At 38.0% G+C, this 20,071-nt stretch overlaps 1 protein-coding gene across 1 annotated transcript in view; it reads left to right on the top strand.

Annotated features, from left to right (window-relative positions):
• The first annotated feature begins 1,170 nt into the window (after positions 1 to 1,170).
• MAGT1 (magnesium transporter 1) overlaps positions 1,171 to 20,071 on the top strand; it is a 57,814-nt gene continuing 38,913 nt past the window's right edge. Inside the window, exons 1-3 of the mRNA XM_081793288.1 lie at positions 1,171 to 1,423; positions 10,094 to 10,263; positions 14,314 to 14,431. Coding sequence (XP_081649414.1) covers positions 1,322 to 1,423; positions 10,094 to 10,263; positions 14,314 to 14,431 — 390 coding nt within the window. The 5' untranslated portion in view covers positions 1,171 to 1,321. The remainder of the gene's footprint in view (positions 1,424 to 10,093; positions 10,264 to 14,313; positions 14,432 to 20,071) is intronic.

Genomic DNA, 20,071 nt, shown 5'->3' on the forward strand with positions numbered 1-20,071 from the left:
TGTCTTTTCCAGAATGTCATATAAATGGAATTGCACAGCATGTCCCCATATACTTTTATTTTGTATTATTATTAGTGTCTGTGAACATTTTAAAATGTTTTTCATATCTCTCGATCACATCTCATCACTTTAGAACGAGCCATTTTCCTTTCTATATGCATATCTTTGTCTTCAACATAATGAAATTCTCTTTCTGTGTGTGTATGTGCATGTACTTCCAGCAAGGCCTAAAAGTGTAGTCATATCATGTTTCACACCATGAATTTAAATCCAAATTATAGGCACCTGATTTTATTTTGTTGGTATATTTTCCTCTGGAGTATATTATTCTTGTCTAGTTAAATCATCCCAGATTTACAACCTACTATGATAAACAGAACTGGACCAAATAAATGGAAACTTCTTTAGCTATGCAGCATTTTTGTTATTTTTTAGATAAGGGGAATTGGATGTTTAAAGAAACGGACTATGACACAAAAACTAAAAAGACAGATATGCTTCCTTACAACCTTAGTTTCGCGCTCATCTCCCAAACAAAATAACAAAAAAGACGGCATTTGTTGTCTATAAACTGAAATTTAAGTCTTTGTTGGTGTTTTAAAGCAATAAAGAACGTTAACTTTAACATTTTCATGAAAAAAAAACTTAAATAACTTTGACGTCCACTCTGTTCAGAGGACAAGGCACAGTTCCTGGGACACAGAAAGTATTCAACAAGCTCTTACTCACTTTATTTTAAAAATCTCCCTCATTGATATCAAGTGTATTTCTGCTTTCCTGCCTTTACTATTTTCATCTGATTCGAAAAGCTTTACAGGCATAATGAGGAATAAGATAGCTAACATTCTCGTGGCTGGGCCCACTTTCTCTGGAACATTACATGAACAAAGTGGGTTTCAAGGACTTCTAAATCAGCGGGGAAAAGACTCCGTTTCAGCAACCTTAAACCATTTTGGATTAGAGTAGGAAAAAAAAAAACAAAAAAACACCCCGCAACGCTTCCCAACTGCGCATGCGCCTGTGAAGATCCATCAAATGTCTCAGCTTTTCGTAAACCAAAGGGGTGGTTAATCATCCTTAGCAAACCAATGAAAAACCACCAGATTATCCTTTTTCTATTGGCTAACAGAGACCAATTAGAAGTGAACCGTCTTTTAGCGGGCGTCTAGCAGTAGAGCGCCGTGACGTAATGTGAAGGGTCACCCAAAAGGGCTAAGTTGGACCAATGAGGAGGGACAGGGGGCTGGTTCGCCTGTTCTCACGCCCGACCCTCAGACCGAGCCCGAAGAAAGTTTAGCTTCTCAGAGGGAGAGGAGCGAACATGGCAGCGCGTTGGTGTCTTTGGTGTGTCTCCGCGAACATGGCGGTGGCGCTGCTGCTCAGTTACGGGGTTCCCTCAGCTTCTGCCCAAAGAAAGAAGGAGGTGAGGACGCTGTTTGCGACAACACGGGCTTTTCCCAAATAGTGGGGCTTGAGAGGGTCTGTACTCTTTCCCATTCCTTTTCCCCCAATGGTTCTGTGTCTTTTGGTGGCTCCATTTTCACCGTTTTTAAGAGTTATGGGGTTCGCGAGAGAAGAAATTGTAACTTCTTGTCTTCTGGGGATGTAGAGTCTGAGAGGGGTGGGGTAGATGACAATCTGGCTTCGTTAGGCCTGTGCATGTACATAGTTGCCGAGTGTTGACAGTACTTTCAGTATGGGCCCCATCAGGTGCTAAGGGAAGTTTGACTTTAGGTCGGTGGGTAGATTTTCTGCAGTCCGTAGATGTAACTCCTTTCTAGACGACTAAGAGCTATATGTTTGTAGCATTTTCGCTTCAGGAATGTGAGAATTAAACTGAAAAGCTAAAACTATGCCAGGATTATGACATTGTCCAAATAAGTGATTCGAAGCAATTTACTGGGATGGAAGCTCTTAAAACATTTTCAATCATTTACTAATATCAAATATGCCAGGTACTGTTGTAGGAGCTTGATATGCGTAAGTGAACAAAACTAAGATTCCCTCTTTGTGGAATTTACTGGCTTTGGCAAGAAGAGGACATACAGGGGCGCCTGGGTGGCTCGGTCGGTTGGGCGTCCGACTTCAGCTCAGGTCATGATCTCACAGACCGTGAGTTCAAGCCCCGCGTCGGGCTCTGGGCTGATGGCTCAGAGCCTGGAGCCTGCTTCCGATTCTGTGTCTCCCTCTCTGTCTGCCCCTCCCCCTTTCATGCTCTGTCTCTCTCTGTCTCAAAAATAAACGTAAAAAAAAAAAGAAAAAAAATTTATAAAAAAAAAAAAAAAGAAGAGGACATACAATATTCTTTACTTACCGTTAAGCAATGCAAGCAAAGGCATTTTAACATTGTGTTTTGAAACATTTGTGACTTAGAGCCATATGCTCTTAGAGGTTTCAAGATTACTAACAATTATTTATGTTCTCTAATTTTATAGATGAGGAAAACTGAGTCCTAAGCTTACACAGTTATTTGTTGCAGAACAAGGACTAAAATCCTAGGTCAGTCTTATGCTAGTTCCTGTAGTACAGGAACTTTTTTTTGTGCTTCCTCTAGTACACAACACCTGTACACACACTTTTAAAATACCATTTAAACGTCTCAGATGCTTGTCAACTGAGCTGAATTTAAAGGAGCCTATTTTAGGGGTTCCTGGGTGGCTCAGTCGGTTGAGCGTCCGACTTCGGCTCAGGTCATGATCTCGCGGTCTGTGAGTTCGAGCCCCACGTCGGGCTCTGTGCTGACAGCTCAGAGCCTGGAGCCTGCTTCTGATTCTGTGTCTCCCTCTCTCTCTGCCCCTCCCCGCTCATGCTCTGTCTTTCTGTCAAAAATAAATAAACATTAAAAAAAATTAAAAAAAAAACATTTTAAAGGAGCCTATTTTTTTCTGTTTCTGAATATTTGAACTATTCGATAAAAGAAGCCAGGAAGTTAAAGTGAATTACTTATTAGGTTGGCAGAAAATTAAAAAAAACACAGTTTTCAAATGTATAGTGAAGTGAACAGGCTTTTTTGGGGGGTGGGGGATTCCAAGCTGTTTTTACATGGGTAACAAGATGCAGGGAAATACTTTTTTAAATTCTGTAAAAAAAATTTTTTTAATGTTTATTCATAGTCAAATGAGAGACAGAGTGTGAGTGGGGGAGGGGCTGAGAAAGAAGGAGACACAGAATCTGAAGCAGGCTCTAGGCACAGGGCCTGACACGGGGCTCAAACTCACAAACTGTGAGATCACGACCTGAGCCGAAGTCAGATGTTCAACCGACTGAGCCACCCAGGTGCCCCGGGAAATACTTTACATTTCAGGTGCCTTTTATGCACCACCCCCCCACCAACCTACATATAAGTGCATATGTATGTGTAGAGAAACCTTTGTAAGGATACACAACAATCTTAACAGTGGCTATCTCTGGGTAGTTGGGATTGTTCATTAGGGGAACACTTTAACTTTTTACATTATATACTGGTATTGTCTGAATTTCTACAGTAACTACTTACTCCTTTTTAAATAAGAAAAGTGAAGATTTTTTAAAACTACTATTTCTACCAGTTAAATTCTATTTAGTCATTTAATCTTTCACTGAAATAGAAGAAGTGCCTAGCAGAAGATAGATTTTTAAATTTTATTTATTTATTTAAAAAATTTTTTTAATGTTTATTTTTGAGAGAGTGAGAGAGAGACAGAGTGGGATCGGGGATGGGGCAGGGAGAGGGAGACACAGAATCTGAAGCAAGCTACAGGTTCTGAGCTGTCAGCATGGAGCCTGACGTGGGGGGATGAACCATGAGATCATGACCTGAGCTGAAGTCGGAGGCTTAACCGACTGACCCACCCAGGCGCCCCAGAAGATAGATTTTTTTAAAAAAGGAATCAGCAGGGGAGCCTGAGTGGCTCAGTTGGTTGAGGGTCCGGCTTCGGTTCAGGTCATGATCTTGCAGTTTGTGAGTTCCAGCCCCGCGTCGGGCTCTGCTGACAGCTTGGAGCCTGGAGCCTGCTTTGGATTCTGTGTCTCCCTCTCTCTCTGCCCCTTCCCTGCTTGCACTCTGTCTCTCTCTGTCCCTCAAAAATGAATAAACGTTAAAAAATTAAAAAAATAAATGAAAAGGAATCAGCAATGAATTCTATGCTTTAAAATGATTAACATGGTGGATTTATGTTATGTAAATTTTATCTCAGTAAAATAGTTTAAAAAGGAATCAGATTCCAACTTCCTTCCCATCATGCCCACTTTTCAGACCCTTACCACTCTTGCAAATCTGTTGTGATACTGCCTAACTGGTCGTTTTGAACCCATCCTTCCTTCAACCAATCCTTCGTAGTGTTGCCAGAGATGCTAACATGAAAATCTGGAAGCCTTTTAAACCTATTTTGCAAAGTATAAAAAGGCTTCTGTAGCTTGTCCCTGGTTGGCTTGTTCCAGGCTTATCTCAGTCCAAGCTCCTCTCTATACTATGATTGCACTAGTCATACTGAATTATCTGCCTTCCTTGATATTTCTGTATTTTCTCGCAACTGTCTGTATTTGCTGGACTTCTGGAGTATTTTCCTTTTCTCTCACCCCACCCCCTCATTCACCTGAGGATTCCTACTCTTCAAGTCTTAGCTCAAACATTATCTTCTTCCTCAACCAAGCTTTTCCTAGTCCCCCCAGGTGAATTGAGATGAATTCAGCATATCACGTAATCATGTTCATATATCAGTCTTTCCCATAGTCTGTGATCATCTTGAATACAGATACTTTTAAATTAATTTTTGTTTCCTGGCATCCATCAATGTCAAAAAGGTCCTTGATAAACATCAAGTTAATTAATTAATTGTGTGTATATAGAGTCAGGAATCTGTTCTTTCACTTGCAGTTTGTTTAGATTTCACAGCCTGAAGTTGGATTTTCTCATCAGTAAACAAGGAATTAATATAGGATGGTAAAGATGGTTTAGTTTTTACCCTTTTCCCCTGTAACTGAGGATGTTTTAAGCTGTTTAAAAAAAGATAACTGTGATACTACTTAGAAACAAAAAATATAGGTGTTCTGTTACAGAACACTTACTTTTTTTGTCAATTTTGAAAACATTATTTATTTATTTATTTTAATGTTTATTTATTTTTCAGAGACAGACAGACAGAGAGACATAGCATGAGTGAGGGAGGGGCGGAGAGTGAGGGAGACACAGAATCCAAAGCAGGCTCTAGGCTCTGAGTTGTCAGCACAGAGCCTGACGCGGGGCTCGAACTCACAAACCATGAGATCATGACCTGAGCCGAAGCCGGACGCTTAACCGACTGAGCCACCCAGGCCCCCCCAAACTCTTTTTTTTTTTTTTAATCTCAGGTCTATCCATCATAGTAGATGTGGCTTTAAACTTTAGGGTGATGTCCAGTCTTATAATCTAAGTGTTCCTTTTAAAAAGACACTTTTCCTAAAGTAATATAATTAAAAATCACTTCTCAAGTTCCTCCTGGTTGTCTGTTGTTAAATGTAATGCTACCCTACTTATCTGATTATTTACACTCATGACAGTGTTTTCACTGGAACATTGACTTATTCTATAATATTTATTCAATACCTTCTACATGCCAGGCACTGTGGTTTATATACGTTATCTAGAATTCTCACAATAACCCTGCAGAGTATTAATCCCTTTAGAAAGATGAGGGAAGAGGTAACTGATGTTGAACCAGAGAGATGTGAGCTTGCCCAAAGAAGCACAGCTCTAGAGACTGAGCTGGGATTTCACCCCAGGTCTGACTCCAAACCCTTTCCTCTCTGCTAGGCCACAAAGGTTCCTTTTGAAATGACTTATTTTATTTTTCTGATGAATTGTATCTCCCTTTAGTAGAAGGAAAATTGTTTGTCCTTGCATCTGGTGTCATTTTAGGAAGGCAGCATGATAAAAATGAGTAAGCATGACCTTTGATAAAATGATCTGTATATCTTGATCTACTTCTGGCAATCTGTAACAGAGAAATAATATGAAATATGGAAAACAATGAATGCACAAAGCATACTGAAGCCTAATAAAAATGATTATAATAATGCTAGGATGACAAATAGGTCTCCCCTCTTTTCTCAGTTTTCCAAAAAATTTTATAAAATATAAAAAGCATATATGTTAATGTAATCCAAGTGATCCTTAGCCAGTTACTCTTAGTCTCATTTTCCTTATCGGTAGAATGCAAAAATGCCTATTTCTATGCATATTGTGAAAATTAAATGATGAAGGCTGTAAAGTGCTTAATGCTGTACCTGGCATATAGAGGACATTAGATTAATATTAGAAAATAAGATTGTGTTCCTCTGTGGTAGTAAATTACTTTTCAGTTGATATCTTTGTGATATTTTTATGAATATTATTCAGAAAATAGAAGTACTACATATTTTGACAAGGAAGGTTATTGTTGGGAAAACTTCTACATTCTCTGACATTACTTTGAGAACTGACACATAAAATTGCCACGTGCAAAACCCCTGTGATTCTTTTTTTAATGTTTATTCATTTTTGTGAGAGAGAGAAAGAGAGCTAGTGAGCATGAGTGGGGGAGGGAGAGGGAGGCAGAGAGGGGGACAGAGGATCTGATGCAGGGCTCGAAAACATGAACCAGGAGATCATGACCTGAGCTGAAGTCAGATGCTCAACCCTTGTGATTCTTTTTTTAATTTTTTTTTAACATTTATTTATATTTATTTTTGAGACAGAGAGAGAGCATGAACAGGGGAGGGGCAGAGAGAGAGGGAGACACAGAATGTGAAACAGGCTCCAGGCTCTGAGCTCTCAGCACAGAGCCTGACGCGGGGCTTGAACTCACGCACCGTGAGATCATGACCTGAGCCAAAGTCGGACGCTTAACCGACTGAACCACCCAGGCACCTCAACCCTTGTGATTCTTTAGAAAATAACTTATTACTAAGAACCAAAGGCCTAGTAGCAGTTGCAAAGCAAATTGAGGTACCCCCCAAAACTAAAACATCAAGAAGAGGGGACAGAGGTGTATTTTACCCCTGTCCAGAAATTAGGTAAACTGAGAATGGAGCAGATGACACTTAAGGATCAAAAAATGCTCCATTCTCAGGGGTGACTGAGTGGCTCAATTGGCTAAGAATGTGACTCTTGATTTCAGCTCAGGTCATGATCTCAACATAGTGAAATGGAGCTGAGGTCAAGGCCCCCTCCCACTGCCCATGTTGGATTCCATGCTGGGCGTGGAGCCTGCTTTAAGGTTCTCCATCTTCCTCTCCCCCTTCTCCACTTGTGTGCACACATACACTCTCCCTCTCTCAAAAAAAAAAAAAATGCTCTCTTCTCTGCTTATTGTCTCTTTCCTTCAGTCATTATCTTCCAGATATGTTTCCAGATCTGTTCAATCTCTTAATTTAGTGATGGAGTTGGAAATGTATTCCTTAACCAGGAATTTTATTTCACTAATGTCTGAAAACTAGTGGATGATTAACAAAAAGCTGAAAATAGCAAGAAATGTTATGAATAAACCCTGATGGTCTAGAACACAGATACAGTCAAATAAGCTTTGTGGGAAAGGGAGGTGCATTTGAGAGGAATTCAGACTGGTGATGTTTAGCTTTATTACTTCTGAAATTCAGAAGAAATCTTAACGGCAGGATCAGATTTTAGTTTTAAATGATAATGGATTCCCATATGCTATTTTTCATGAGAGAGATTCAGGGACAGTAGGAGAATTTGTAGTTGTTAAGACAGTCTAATTTACTAGAACTAACTTAGATAAATATTATGCAAGCAGGTAGAGTGAAATGAAACTGTTGTGTCGCTGCCTTTTCTTGGCTCTCTTAATCCTTCGTAGCCCTAAAATATTCATCATACTTGATTATTACTAACAGGATTAGAGATTAATTGACTTCCTGTTAGTGGGATTATTTTGTGGCCATACTAATTAAAATGTTTCCAGAGAAGAGAGAGTTCAAGCTTACTTAACTTTGTTGGTAAATATTTTAATTGTGAATAATATTGCTCCTTTTTTTTTGTTTTATTTGAATAGAATATAGTGTAGTTCAAGAAGGAGGAAAATTACTTGATTGTAAAAGTCTTTCCTTATGAATTTAGTTTTTTTGATAACAACCCTGTATTTTGTTGTGAATAAATGTATTTAATACAAATTAAAAACTGTGAATGGATATGTTTTCTTAAATGTTTTGTAAAACTGTTAGTGGAAAAATTATTTGCAATAGTTGTTTCCAAATCAATTGCTTTTTGTAGTTTCTGAATAATTCATTTGATAAACCACCTACTTTCTGTACTATAGTTCTTTGTGGATCTTACCAATAACTATAAAATATTAATAAATAGAAGGGAATGAAGGGCATGAAGGGCATGGGCAACATTTTAATTCTTTACTTTTGAAGGTTATGTCTTTGGAAAATAAAGGGTATCTGGGGAGTGTATAGTGGGACTTAGTGTAGATGCTGTAGAAAAACAAAATTTTTATTTCTGAGCCATAGCTTTCAATACCCAAACAATGGGCTGTAGACAATGGATAAAAGGTACCCTAAGGAAGAAGTTTCTTCAGTACTAGAGATTTTACACTGATCAAGAAATCTTTCAACTCAGGGAGCCTGAGTGGCTCAGTGGTTGAGCATCTGACTCCTGATTTTGGCGCAGGTCATGATACTAGGGTCACGGGGTCAAGCCCTGCATCAGGCTCCACACTGAGCATGGAGCCTGGTTAGGATTCTCTCTCTCCCCTGCTCTGCCCATCTTCACCACTCACGTACTCTCGCTCAAAAATGAAAAATAAGTTACAAAATTAAAATAAAAAATGAAAGCTTTCAACTCAAATGTGAAAAGAGAAGTTCCATTATAAAACCACATACTAGAGAAGACAGAGGGCTAGTGAAAGAAGTATCTAGGACCTCTACTTTAAAAACTATAAAACATTGATGAATGAAATTGGAGATGACACAAATAAATGGAAAGATATCCCATGCTCATAGATTGGAAGAAGAAATACTGTTAAAATGTCCAAACTACACAAAGCAACTACAGATTTAATGCAATCCCTGTCAAAATACCGACAACATTTATCACATAACTAGAAAAAACAATCCTAAAATTTGTATGGAACCATAAAAAACCCCAAATAGCGAGAGCAATCTTTTTTTTTTTTAATTTTTTTTTTAACATTTATTTATTTTTGAGACAGAGAGAGACAGAGCATGAACGGGGGAGGGTCAGAGAGAGAGGGAGACACAGAATCTGAAGCAGGCTCCAGGCTCCAATCTGTCAGCACGGAGCCCAACGCGGGGCTTGAACTCATGAACTGCGAGATCATGACCAGAGTCAAAGTTGGACACTTAACTGACTGAACCACCCAGGCACCCCTTCCTAAGATTTTTTATAGTTTTAATTTTTATATTTAAGCATGTGATCCAATTTAAGTTTTTTGTATAAAGTGTGAAGTTTAGTTCGAGGTTTGTGGTTTTTACTATGGATGTCCAGTTGCTCCAGCACTGTTTGCTGAAAAGGCTCTCCTTCCTTTACTGAGTTGTTTTTGCACCTTTGTGAAAAATCAGTTGGCTATACTTATTATAGGTCTATTTTTGGGTTCTTGTTTCTATGCCATTGATCTATGTATCTATTCTTTTTTATCAGTACCACCCTGCCTTGCTTACTGTAGCTATATAGTAAGCCTTAAAATCAGGTAGAGTGACTCTTCCGATTTTGTTCTTTGTTTTTGAGATTGTTTTAACTACTCCAGTTTCTTTATAGGTGTGTTTTGTTTTGTTTTGGTTTTGAGAAGCAACATCTTATACAAAAAGTAGCTGGTTGGTTTAACTCAACATTCTTTGGAATCTTTGGTAAATGAAAGGTTTTATGATTTTATATTTTATTTATGAGTAAATAATAAGTAATTCACATCAACAGTGTATCTTACTAAATCTTATTATGAAATAATAGAATTTTAAGAATAATTATCATAATCAGCTCCAATTAGTAGATTCTATTTTTCTGTCTTTCACATTTTCTACGTACCTCTGCTTGTTAGTCTTGGTTTTAAGTTGCTTAGTTCAAAGGAACTTCAGATGACAAGTTGAGAGCATTAACACTATGCTCCTCCCTTTTTTTTAGATGGTGTTATCAGAAAAGGTTAGTCAACTGATGGAGTGGACCAATAAAAGACCCGTAATAAGAATGAATGGAGACAAGTTTCGTCGCCTTGTTAAAGCCCCACCAAGAAACTACTCCGTTATTGTCATGTTCACTGCTCTCCAACTTCACAGACAGTGTGTTGTGTGCAAGTATGAACTTTCAACTATACTTTAAAATTAAATAACATAAGATTTTAACCATTTCTCAATCCCAGAAGAACCAAATTGGTTCTGTGGGTACATAAACAATTAATGTCTGTATCTTACTTAGGATGTCTGTAGTAACACATAATACTACTGCCCTTTTACAGTATTTCTTAGTTTCCCACATTAGTGGGGGGAACAAAAAACAAGGATAAAGTATTCTGGTAGCCATGATAGGAATAATGTAAAAGTTGAATAATCGTCTTATAAATTGGTGTCACTTATACAAATGTATGCTAGTAGCATTGATGTAGTATTTTATCATTTGTAAGTGCTTTCAATTTCATACTCTTATTTTATACAACACCCCCAGAAGGTAAGTAAAGCAAGTATTCTCTCATTTATGAAGAAACAAGTTCCAAAATTTTTAACTGGTTTACCCAAAAGTAGAGATAATTATTAATGCAATAATGGTAGCTATATCCAAATTTGGAATTACAAGAGAACATTTTTAGAAAATAAAGATGTATGATTTAGAAATGTTTTCTTTTTTCTAGATTATTTTGTTGTGATTATAAACCGTGGAAATGGCGACTAATCTCAGTTAAACTTTCATCAAACAATGGTGTATTGATTTTATTTTCCTGTTTCTGAATGATCTTAGGAACAAAGATTGATATTTCTTTAAACAAAAGGACTTTAAACAAAAGGACTATATTTCTTTAAACAAAAGTACAAATAGTGGGTACTGAAAAATAGAACAGCTTTAGCTTTTTGGTGTTTTTTTTTTAACTTATATTTGAGATCAGTGTGTGTGGTCTGGGAATTCACTTTAAATGAAATGACAAAGCTACCCTGTGACGAACTAATTTAATAAAATCTTGAAGGCTTTCCAAATTCTGACACCCTGGGCCTATGTGAAGGAATAGACAATTTTTTTTTTTTAGAGTATACATTATGCTACCCCAAGACTTCTATCTTTTCTTAAAGGATTTTCTCCCTAGAGTTAAGAGATAGTCAAGGTAATTGGTACTATGGGTAGTACTTATATTTGAAGAGATGTTATGAATAAACATAAAATCTAAAATCACTCCTTTTTTAAAATTTTATTTTCTTTCATTTTTTTAATTTACATCCAAATTAGTTAGCATATAGTGCAACCATGTTTCAGGAGTAGATTCCTTAGTGCCCATTACACATTTAGCCCATCCCCCCTCCCACAACCCCTCCAGTAACCCTCTGTTTGTTCTCCATATTTATTAGTCTCTTATGCTTTGTCCTCCCTGTTTTTATATTATTTTTGTTTCCCTTCCCTTATGTTCATCTGTTTTGTCTCTTAAAGTCCTCATATGAGTGAAGTCATAAGATTTTTGCCTTTCTCTGACTAATTTCACTTAGCATAATACCCTCCAGTTCCATCCACGTAGTTGCAAATGGCAAGATTTCATTCTTTTTGATTGCCAAGTAATACTCCATTGTATATATATACCACATCTTCTTTATCCATTCATCCATCGATGGACATTTGGGCTCTTTCCATACTTTGGTTATTGTTGATAGTGCTGCTATAAACATGGGGGTGCATGTGTCCCTTGGAAACAGCACACCTGTATCCCTTGGATAAATGCCTAGTAGTGCAACTAGGGTAGTTCTATTTTTAGTTTTGAGGAACCTCCATACTGTTTTCCAGAGTGGCTGCATGAGCTTGCATTCCCACCAATGATGCAAAAGAGATCCTCTTTCTCTGCATCCTCGCCAACATCTGTTGTTGCCTGAGTTGTTAATGTTAGCCATTCTGACAGGTGTAAGGTGGTATCTCATTTGTATTTCCCTGATGATGAGTGAAGTTGAGCATCTTTTCATGTGTCGGTTGGCCATCTGGATGTCTTTGAAGAAAAAAAAATTTTTAACATTTATTCATTTTTGAGAGTGAGAGAGACAGAGCATGAGCAGGGGAGGGGCAGAGAGAGAGGGAGACACAGAATTGGAAGCAGGCTCCAGGCTCTGACCTGTCCGCACAGAGCCTGACGCAGGACTCAAACTCATGGATCATGAGATCATGACCTGAGCTGAAGTCAGACGCTCAACCGACTGAGCCACCCAGGCAGCCCTCTTTTTTAAAAATTTTTAAATGTTTTTTATTTATTTTTGAGAGAGAGAGAGACAGTGTGAACAGGGGAGGGGCAGAGAGAGGGAGACACAGAACCTGAATTAGGCACAGAGCCCAATGCAGGACTTGAACCCATGAATCGCGAGATCATGACTTGAGCTGAAGTCAGATGCCCAACCAACTGAGCCACCCAGGTGCCCCTAAAATCACTTTTTTCCTTTATGTTTATTTATTTTAGAGAGAGAGAGAGAGAGAGAGAGACCACGTGTGAGTGGGGGAGGGGCAGAGAGAAAGGGAGACAGAATCCAAAGCAGGCTCCAGGCTCCGAACTGTCAGCACAGAGCCCGACGCGGGGCTCAAACTCACGAACTGCGAGATCATGACCTGAGCTGAAGTCAGATGCTCAACCGGCTGAGCTGTCCAGGCGTCCCCTAAAATCACTCTTAGTTCAATAATTTACTCAGCAATCAAGAGTATATAAAAAATCAGGAAACAAACACAAACTCCTTCATAATTCTGTATTAAATGCAAATTAATGACAAGTGTTTATTAGTATCTTACTTTCTATAGTACCAAATTTAATATTAGCTCACATTTTCCTAAACTCATTCAAAAAATAAAAGTTAACAGCAATGTGTATAATACTATATATTTGGTGCTATCAGGATGAGAAGTGTAAGATGCCTATCCTTATAATATGGCTAGGGAAATGAATTCCACACGTGAAAATTTAGCTGATAATATAAGGCAATTTATAATTAAGTAGCAAATGGATTATGTACATAATAAATGCTACAAGATTTCAGGAAGGACTTAAAATAGGAAGATTGGGATTGGCCTGAAGAAGAAAGGATTTGTATTAAGGCTAGAGAGATGGATCAGATTTAGATACAAGTAGGATATTTTGGTTAGAAATAAAAATGTGTGCAAGGGTACAGAGATAGTGGCAAATAAAGTGCTGGAATTAAGAAGTCCTGTTTTGGATTGACTAGTAGTAAGGCTACATAAAAGCTAGATGCCTTATTAGGACTAGATGATAAAGAATCTTGAATGACCAGTGAAAGCTTAGAGACTGTTCTAAGGTAGTAGAAAAGCAATAGTGGTTTCTGAGAAGAGTAGGAGTTTCAGGAAAGTAGTAATTTAGGAAGACTGATGTATATTGCAGTGTAAGAAGAAGGATTGGAGAAGGAGAAACTAGAGTCAGTATTTTAATATTCTAATGTCCAATATTAAGGATCTGACTTTAGCTGGTGGCAATGAAAGTTAATTAGAAGGGATGGAGTTAAAAGATAATTGCAAATGAAGAATGATCAGATCTTGGAAACTGAAAACATTTGGGCAATAAGGGAAAAGTCAAACGTGACTTGAGGTTTCACTTAATCTCAATTCCCTAGATTCTTCTTATCTTTCACCCTAATAATTCCTATGACTGTATTTTTATTTACTGACTAGCATGTTACACATTAGATTTATAAAATGGATTACTATTATAGCCTTCTTTCTCTGGAAATACTTAAACCTTGTCTTTAAACACTTAAGTAATTTAGAGTATTAAAAAAGTTGTTGTACACTTAGCTGTATTTTTCCAGTGACTACTTAAAGAGCTTTGAAATAAGAAACAGGCACAAAGTATGAAGCTGAGTTGAGTAACTACTTTCTGTTGAAATCCCTAGCACTTAGGATAAGCCTTCTCTCATGTCAAAACAGTGGCAATTTTTTCCAAGGTTTGTCCTAACCCTGTCAGCAGAGCCTTACTGCTCGCTCTCTCTCTCTCTCTCTCTCTCTCTCTCTCTCTTCCTTTCCTCCCCTCTCTTTCTCTCTTAAAAATATTTCCCCCCCCTTTGGAAAAACTGCTATGGCTTCTTTGGCTCTGTTTTACTGCTGACAAACTAGATTGCTTTTAAAAATGTTTTATGTTTTATCTTCACAAATCTGCTTGTATCTAGGCAAGCTGATGAAGAATTTCAGATCCTGGCAAACTCCTGGCGATACTCCAGTGCATTTACCAACAGGATATTTTTTGCTATGGTAGATTTTGATGAAGGCTCTGATGTATTTCAAATGGTAAGATCTTCGGCTTATTTTATTAAGTAGGGATAAACTAACTATAGATAAAGTAGAATATCTTTTTCAATGGTCGCAAGAATTCTTATTTATATATTCTTTATTATCTAAGTACAATGGATATACAATGTCGTATTGCTTTCAGGTGTACAACATAGTGATTTCACAATTCCATCCATTACTCAGTGCTCAGCATGATAAGGGTATTCACCATCCATCACCACACAATGTTATTACAATATTTTGACTATATACCCTATGCTCTACTTTTCATTTCTGTGACTTATTTGTTTTATAACCGAAAGTTTGTTCCTCTTAATCTCCTTCACCTATTGCCCATCATCCCTTCCCTCTGGCAACTACCAGTTTGTTATCTGTATTTCTTTTTAAAAACAATATTTTTAATGTTTATTTTTGAGAGAAAGAGAGTGCAAGTGAGGGAGGGGCAGAAAGAGAGAGAGAGAGACACAGAATCTGAAGCAGACTCCAGGCTCTGAGCTGTCAGCACAAGGCCAACATGGGGCTCTAACCCATGAACTACGAGGTCATGACCCGAGCTAAAGTCAGACACTTAACTGACTGAGTCACCCAGGCGCCCCTGTTCTCTGTATTTCCGAGTCTGTTTCTGTTTGTTTGTTGGTGTGTTTTTTAGATTCCACATATAAGTGGGGCACCTGGGTAGCTCAGTCGGTTAAGAGGCCGACTTCGGCTCAGGTCATGACCTCGCGGTCCGTGAGTTTGAGCCCCACGTCGGGCTCTGTGCTGACAGCTCAGAGCCTGGAGCCTGTTTCAGATTCTGTGTCTCCCTCTCTCTGACCCTCCCCCGTTCATGCTTTGTCTCTCTCTGTCTCAAAAATAAATAAACGTTAAAAAAAAATTTTAGATTCCACATATAAGTGAAATCATGTGGTATTTATCCTTCTCTGTCTGACTTATTTCGCTTAGCATAATACCCTCTAGTTCCACCCATGTTACCACAAATGGCAAAATTTCATTCTTTTTCATGGATGAGTAATAGTTCGGGGTGTGTGTGTGTGTGTGTGTGTGCGCGCGCGCGCGCACACGCACACGTGTATATACATGTCATATCTTTTATATCCATTCATCTATCAATGGACATGTGGGTTGCTTCTATATCTTGGCTATTATGAATATCTCTGCAATAAATAGGAATGCATATATCTTTTCTTTTTTTTTTAATTTAACTTTATTTTTTATTTTTTAAGATTTACATCCAAATTAGTATATAGTGAAGCAATGATTTCAGGAGTAGATTCCTTAACGCCCCTTACCCATTTAGCTCATCCCCCCTCCCATAACCCCTCCAGCAATCCTCAGTTTGTTTTCCATATTTATGAGTCTCTTTTGTTTTGTCCTCCTCCCTGTTTTTATATAATTTTTGTTTCCCTTCCCTTATGTTCATCTGTTTTGTCTCTTAAAATTCTCATATGAGTGAAGTCATATGATTTTTGTCTTTCTCTAATTTCACTTAGCATAATACCCTCCAGTTCCATCCACGTAGTTGCAAATGGCAAGATTTCATTCTTTTTGATTGCCGAGTAATACTCCATTGTGTGTGTGTGTGTGTGTGTGTGTGTGTGTGTGTGTGTGTGTGTGTATCTACCACATTTTCTTTATCCATTCATCCATCGATGGACATTTGGGCTCTTTCCATACTTTGGCTATTGTTGATAGTGCTGCTATAAACATGGGGGTGCATGTGTCCCTTGGAAGCAGCACACCTGTATCCCTTGGATAAATACTTAGTAGTGCAATTGCTGGGTCATAGGGTAGTTCTATTTTTAGTTTTTTGAGGAACCTCCATACTGTTTTCCAGAGTGGCTGCACCAGCTTGCATTCCCACCAAAGATGGAAAAGAGATCCTCTTTCTCTGCATCCTCGCCAACATCTGTTGTTGCCAGAGTTGTTAATGTTACATGCTGACAGGTGTAAGGTGGTATCTCATCGTGGTTTTGATTTGTATTTCCCTGATGATGAGTGATGTTGAGCATTTTTTCATGTGTCGGTTGACCACATGGATGTCTTCTTCAGAGGAGTGTCTATTCATGTCTTTTGCCCATTTCTTCACTGGATTATTTGTTTTTTAGGTGTTGAGTTTGATAAGTTCTTTGTAGATTTTGGATACTAACCCTTTATCTGATATGTCATGTGAAAATATCTTCTCCCATTCTGTTGGTTGCCTTTCAGTTTTGCTGATTGTTTCCTTCGCTGTGCAGAAGCTTTTTATTTTGATGAGGTCCCAGTAGTTCATTTTATAGGAATGCATATATCTTTTCTAATGTTTTCATTTTCTGGGGCGCCTGGGTGGCGCAGTCGGTTAAGCGTCCGACTTCAGCCAGGTCACGATCTCACGGTCCATGAGTTCGAGCCCCGCGTCAGGCTCTGGGCTGATGGCTCAGAGCCTGGAGCCTGTTTCTGATTCTGTGTCTCCCTCTCTCTCTGCCCCTCCCCCGTTCATGCTATGTCTCTCTCTGTCCCAAAAATAAATAAAAAACGTTGAAAAAAAAATTTTAATGTTTTCATTTTCTTTGGGTAAATAGTAGTGTAATTCTTGGGTCATATGAGATTTCCAATATTAATTTTTTGAGGCATCTGCATACTGTTTTCCATAGTGTTGCACAAATTTACATGTCCACACCAACAGTGCACAAGGGTTCCCTTGTCTTCACATCTTTGTCAACACTTGTTATTTCTTGTCTTTTTGATTCAAGCCATTCTGACAGGTGTGAGTCAATATCTCATTCTGGTTTTGATTTGTATTTCTGTGATGATTAGTGATATGGAGCATCTTTTCATATGTCTATTGGCCACCCGTATGTCTTCTTTGGAAAAATGTCTATTCAGTTTCTCTGCCCATTTTTTAATTGGATTATTTGGGGGTTTTTTGGTGTTGAGTTATATGTTCTTTATATATTTTGGATATTATCCCTTTGTTAGATAATGTGATTTGCAAATATCTTCTATTCAGTTAGGTTGCCTTTTTGTTTTGTTGATGATTTCTTTCCCTAGGCAAAAGCTTTTTATTTTGGTATAGTCCCATTAGTTTATTTTTTATTTAATTTCCTTTGCCTGAGGATACATATGTATAAATATGTTGCTATGGCCAATGTCCAGGAGATTACTGTATGTATTTTCTTTTAGATTTGTGGTTTTATGTCTCACATTTAGGTCGTAGGACTGCTTTTGTGGTGTCCCAAAGATTTTGGACTGTTATTTTTCTGTTTTCATTGTCTCCATGTATTCTTTAATTTCCTTTTTGATTTATTTGTTGACCCATTGGTTGTTTTAGGCCCCATGCATTTGTGTTTTTTCTGTTTTTTTTTTTCTTGTAATTGATTTCTAGTTTCATTGCATTGTGATGAAAAGATGCCTGATATGATTCCAATCTTCTTAAGTTTTGAGACTTGTTTTATAACCTAATTTATGATCTATTGAGGAGAATGTTCCACGTGCACTTGAAAAAAATGTGTATTCAGCTGGGTTTTTTGGATAGAGTGTCCCATATGTATCTGTTAGGTCTGTCTGGTCTAATGTGTCATTCAAAACCACAATTTTTTTTATTGATTTTATGTCTCAATGATCTACCCATTGATGTCAGTGGGATGTTAAAGTCTCCTACTATTATTGCATTATTGTCAGTGTCTCTCTCTATATCTGTTAATATTTGCCTCATTTATTTCAGTGCTCCTATGTTGGGTGTGTATTTATAATATTTATAATTGTATTGTTAAATTTATCCTTTTATCATTATGTAATGCCCTTCTTTGTCTCTTGCTACAGTCTTCTGTTTTAAGTCTGTTTTCTCCAATATAAGTATACCTGGCTATTTTTCCTGCCTTCATTTTCATGGAATACATTTTCCATTCCTTCACTTTCAGTCTGTGTGTTTCTTTAGGTCTGAAATGAACCTTTTGTAGGCAGCACATAGATTGTTCTTGTTTTTTATCCATTCAGTCACCATATTTTTTTTAGAGAGAGAGAAAGAGCACAAGAGAGCACACACAAACGGGGGAGGGGCAGAGAGAGAGAGGGAGAGAGAAAGAGAGAATCTTAAACAGTCTCCACATCCAGCACAGAGCCCAAAGGCGGGGCTTAATCTCACAATCCTGAGATCATGACCTCAGCCAAAATCAATTGTCAGACAGACGCTTGGACACCTTGGGTGGCTCAGTTGGTTAAGCGTCCGACTTCAGCTCAGGTCATGATCTCTCAGTTTGATGGTTTAAGGGTCTGAGCCCCACATTGGGCTCTGTGCTGACAGCTCAGAGCCTGGAGCCTGCTTCAGATTCTATGTCTCCCCCTCTCTCTGCCCCTCCCCTGCTCACGCTCTCTTTCTCAAAAATAAGTAAACATTAAAAAAAAAATTTAAAGAGTCAGATGCTTAACCAACTGAGCCACTCAGGTGCTCCATGATATGTTTTTTGATTAGAGCATTTAGTTCAGTTAGAGTAGTTACTGATAGGTATGTACTTAGTGCCATTTTGTTATTTTTTTTTCTGGTTGTTTTTGTAGGTCTTCTCTGATCTATATTTTCTTCTTCTCTTCCCTTGTGGTTTGATGGATTTGTCTAGTGTTGTGGGTGGATTATGACATTCTATGTTACCTTGTTTTTAAGATTTTGTATATCCCTTGACTAATTTTTGTAGATATAATTGATTTTACTTCTTTTGTGTTTTAACTTCCATGCTGGCTTTATAAGTGATTAATCTAATGCCTTTACTGCATTTTTGCTTTCACCATTGAAATTTCCTCATTTCATAATTTTCTTACTTCTAGTTATGGCCTTTTTCCACTTAAAGAATGCCCCTTCATGATCTCACTATTGGTGAGTTTGAGCCCCACATTGGGCTGTGCTGGCAATGCAGAGCCTCCTTGGTATTCTTTCTCTGTCCCTCTCTCTCTGCCCCTCCCCTGCTCTCTCTCTCTCTCTCTCTCTCAAAATAAATAAACTTTCTCTTTTTTTAACATTTATTTATTTTTGAGACAGAGAGACAGAGCGTGAATGGGGGAGGGCCAGAGAGAGAGGGAGACACAGAATCTGAAACAGGCTCCAGGCTCTGAGCTGTCAGCACAGAGCCCGACGTGGGGCTGGAACTCACGGATTGCGAGATCATGACCTCAGCCCAACTGACTGAGCCATCCAGGCGCCCCAAAATAAATAAACTTTTAAAAAATAAAATAAAGAATGCCCTTATCATTTACTCTAAGTTTGGTTTAGTGGTGATGAACCTCTGTAACTTTTTTTTTTGTCTCAGAAACTCTTTATCTGCTCTTCAATTCTGTTGCTAACCTTACCTGGTAGAGTATTTTGGTTGCTGTTTTTTTTTTCTTTCAGCACTTTGAATATATCATGCCACTCTCCCTTCTGGTCTGCAAAGTCTCTGCTGAAAAACTCAGCTGGTAGCCTTACTGGGCTTCCCTAGTATGTAACTGTTTTCTCTTGCTGCTTTTAAATTTCTCTATTATTAATTTCTGCCATTTTAATTATATGTTTTTGTGTAGACCTACTTGGATTCATCTTGTTTTGGGTTTTCTGTGCTTTCTGGACATGGATGTCAGTTTCCTTCCCCATATTAGAGAAGTTTTCAGCTATTTTTTCTTCAAATAATTTTTTCTTCC

The sequence above is a fragment of the Panthera onca genome, chromosome X (assembly GCF_046562875.1).
Source record: "Panthera onca isolate mPanOnc1 chromosome X, mPanOnc1 haplotype 2, whole genome shotgun sequence".
Taxonomy (NCBI): domain Eukaryota; kingdom Metazoa; phylum Chordata; class Mammalia; order Carnivora; family Felidae; genus Panthera; species Panthera onca.